This window comes from Rhagoletis pomonella, unplaced genomic scaffold, assembly GCF_013731165.1.
Source record: "Rhagoletis pomonella isolate Grant_MI unplaced genomic scaffold, Rhpom_1.0 Rhpom_scaffold_00006, whole genome shotgun sequence".
Taxonomy (NCBI): domain Eukaryota; kingdom Metazoa; phylum Arthropoda; class Insecta; order Diptera; family Tephritidae; genus Rhagoletis; species Rhagoletis pomonella.
The window spans coordinates 45,395,878-45,399,517 of record NW_023458560.1 but is presented as its reverse complement, the minus strand read 5'-3'; the positions used below and the strand labels follow the sequence as shown (position 1 = coordinate 45,399,517).

Sequence of the window (3,640 nt, the reverse complement as noted above, 5' to 3'; positions counted from 1 at the left end):
TGGCTGCACCACGCAAGCAGCGTTTTCCACATCAATTTACCGACGATGTTTCGACACTTGTGCATTTGGTAACCACCAAAGTGGTGGGTTATCACAGTGAAGAGCCGAAATTGGCGCAATCGCTGAATGCCAGCTTGGGTTTCTTCATATTTGATCTATTCAGCATAATGGATCGCGGTTTTGTTTTTGGTCTCATTAAAACCTATTATAAAGTGCTAATTTCGAAGAATGCATCCATACCCGATTTGATGAATTACAAAATAGATTTTTTGCGTATTGTATGCAGCCATGAACATTTTGTGGCATTAAATTTGCCATTCGGCACGCCCTATACCACGGTTTCAGCTCCCTGCAGTCCAACACCGAGCACAACGTCGAGCAATAGTCAAACTTCTTATGTAAGTTGTGGATGCTGATGCGAATAGTGACAGATAGTTTATTTACAATTTTCTTACAGAGCTCCATGGAACGCGCATTGCATGCAGATTTGAGCGCTGATTTTCGCCAGCAACACTTTCTGGTCGGCTTGGTGCTTAGCGACTTGGCGACAGTGCTCGAAGTGCCGTATGTATCGATTCAAAAACTTAAATAAATATAAATGCATACGAAAATTCATTTTTTGTGCTTCTAGCAATCCTCAGCTGCACGGCAAAGCCATTCGTTGTATCCGCAATCTAATGACCTCACACGATCTAGATCCACGGTATAGCGAGGTTGAGGCGCGCGCACGCGTTGCTTCGCTCTACCTCCCTTTGCTAGGTGTTGTCATGGACGCCATACCGCAGCTGCACCAATATCTCACAGACACGCATGATCGCCTGCAAAGCATTGGTCTGCTTGAAGACTATCAGGGCCCGCACCAGAGCCTCTCCACTTCAACGATGAGTGCCGACTTCGCCTACGCCAACTCTGCCCATCGCGCATACAACTATCTCAATGATCAAATCAAAAATAAATCACAATTAAGCAGTGAGAATACACGTCATTTGCTCGCCTGTTGCATTTGGGTGTTGAAAAATCTTGAACGTAGCGTCTTATATCGCTGGCTACTCGGTCTCAGTCCACATCGCGTGCATCAAATGTTACAGCTCTTGAACACTTGTATACCCTGTTTCGAGTATAAGGGCCAAAAGCGGTTGCCCTCACTTAAGCGCAATACGCAAAGTTTCCGTAAGCCAACCGATTTGAAAGAGAAGCTCGAAGAGTGTATACGTGGTACCAACTCGGCGCGCTATGATCTGATAAACAGACGCAAAGATCGCAATTCGACAGAGAAATTTCGTTGGCGCAAAGATCAAATGCCATACCGTTCGCAATTATCCGATAATACCAACAAAGCAGATCCGGAATTGGAGTTAAATCATTTTATTGAAGGCTCTTTAGCCACTGAAATTTCGTTGATTATTTTAGATGCTTTGGAAATTATTGTACAGGTTTCCACCAATTCGGAAATGCATCACAACCTGTTGGGTACAGTTTTGAAAGTGTTGCTGCATGCACTCTCACGCAATCAAAGTACATTATCGCTTCAAAATCAGTTTGCTTCGCAGCGCGCATTAATTTTCAAATTCCCCAATTTGCTGTTCGACGAAGAGACGGACATTTGTGCGGATCTGTGCTTGCTTTTGTTGAAGCACTGCGGCTCATTGCTGCCGGCCATACGTTCACAAGCTTCAGCTTCGCTGTATCTGCTCATGCGACAGAACTTCGAGATTGGCAATGTAAGTGAATTAGAAGCAGTTTGAATGATTTTCATCAATCTTTTCCATTTTTGATGTTCCCATTTCCAGAATTTTGCGCGCGTCAAAATGCAAGTAACCATGTCTCTCAGTTCGCTAGTCGGCACAAGCTCTGCATTCAGCGAACAATCTCTGCGACGAGCACTTAAAACCGTGCTCGTCTATGCCGAATCAGATCAAGATCTACAGGAGACCTCATTCCCCGAGCAGGTGCAAGATTTGCTTTTCAATTTGCATATGATCCTCTCCGACACCGTTAAAATGAAGGAATACCAAGAAGATCCCGAAATGCTGCTCGACCTTATGCATCGCATAGCCAAGGGATATCAAAATAATCCAGATTTACGGCTTACCTGGCTGGAAAATATGGCCAAGAAGCATCGTGAACGCGCCAACCACACCGAAGCAGCCATGTGCTATGTACATTCAGCTGCGCTAGTTGCCGAATATCTAAGCATGTTGGAGTCACAACAGCATTTGCCAGTAGGCGCTGTTAGTTTTCAACGGGTTACGCCAAATGCGCTCATGGAATCCGCCGTATCGGATGATGTGCTAAGTCCCGGCGAAGATGGCATTTGCTTGGGTAATCACTTTACTGAAAGTGGTTTGAAAGTATTGCTGGAGGAGGCATCGAATTCCTTCCAAATCGCTGGCATGTACGAAGCCATGAACGAAGTGTATAAAATACTGACACCCATTTGTGAGGCGAATCGAGATTTTCAGAAATTGGGCAAAATACATGGTAAGCTGCAAGAGGCCTTCAACCGCATTGCACAGCTACAGGGTAAGCGGGTATTTGGTACCTATTTCCGGGTGGGTTTCTATGGTGCAAAGTTCGGTGATTTGGATCAGCAGGAATTCATTTACAAGGAGCCGACGCTAACTAAGTTGCCGGAGATTTTCAGTCGACTGCAGGTAAGTGGGAGGCGTTGTTAGAAGAAGTATGTACATAAGTGTGGTACGTGTGCGTAAAACGTGGAAACAAGTCTAAAAGGAGATGAGTGAATTTGGAGATTTATGAAACATTGATATTGATACGTATACATACGTACTATATAACAATAACAATGTTGCTGAGCATACAGTAAATTCGATAAATATAACTAATATGTTATCGATAAATACACACATCGATATATTAACATTGATAACATAGATAAATATGCTAATAGTTTTAGTTCATTGCAAAAATATATTTATAATTTGTTCATACATTTCATATCGATAAGTATAGGACTACGTAATCGGAACTTCCCACAAACTCTTTGAAGAATTTGTATGCTGTTACAACAACAATATAACAATAACGATAAATTACTGAACTGGTAGCATACTTCTAAAATTTAATTAAAACGCTAACGTCCCATTTCAGAACTTTTATGCCGACCGATTTGGTCCCGATTCAGTGCATATAATAAAGGATTCGAACTCAGTGGATGTAAATTCACTGGACCCCGAGAAGGCCTATATACAAATAACCTACGTGGAGCCCTATTTCGAAACCTACGAGATACGACACCGCGAGACACACTTCGAACGCAATTTCAATATAAGTGCGTACACATAAACTTAGTTGTTCTCAACAAAAAAAAAAATAATAATAATTTTGCAATTCTTTATTCTCCCTCAATAGAACGATTCATATTTGCCACACCATTTACCAAATCCGGTAAGGCACACGGTGATCTGCACGAGCAGTGCAAGCGGAAGACCATACTCACCACAGCCAATCATTTTCCGTATGTGAAAACACGCATACAGGTAATTGCGCGGCAGCAAATCATACTCGACCCCATCGAAGTGGCCATTGAAGATATACAAAAGAAAACGGCAGAGCTGGCGGCTGCCACCAATCAAGAGCCTGCCGATCCGAAAATATTACAAATGGTGCTGCAAGGTTG

At 42.9% G+C, this 3,640-nt stretch overlaps 1 protein-coding gene across 1 annotated transcript; it reads left to right on the top strand.

Annotated features, from left to right (window-relative positions):
* Positions 1 to 2: 2 nt before the first annotated feature.
* Positions 3 to 3,638, top strand: LOC118741943 (dedicator of cytokinesis protein 7-like; the record flags this gene model as incomplete). The annotated part of the gene is made up of 6 exons (XM_036473912.1): positions 3 to 398; positions 458 to 564; positions 632 to 1,721; positions 1,791 to 2,654; positions 3,112 to 3,292; positions 3,373 to 3,638. Coding segments are annotated over 6 exons (2,904 nt in total), but the record flags the coding sequence as incomplete, so codon positions are not given.
* Positions 3,639 to 3,640: the final 2 nt, after the last annotated feature.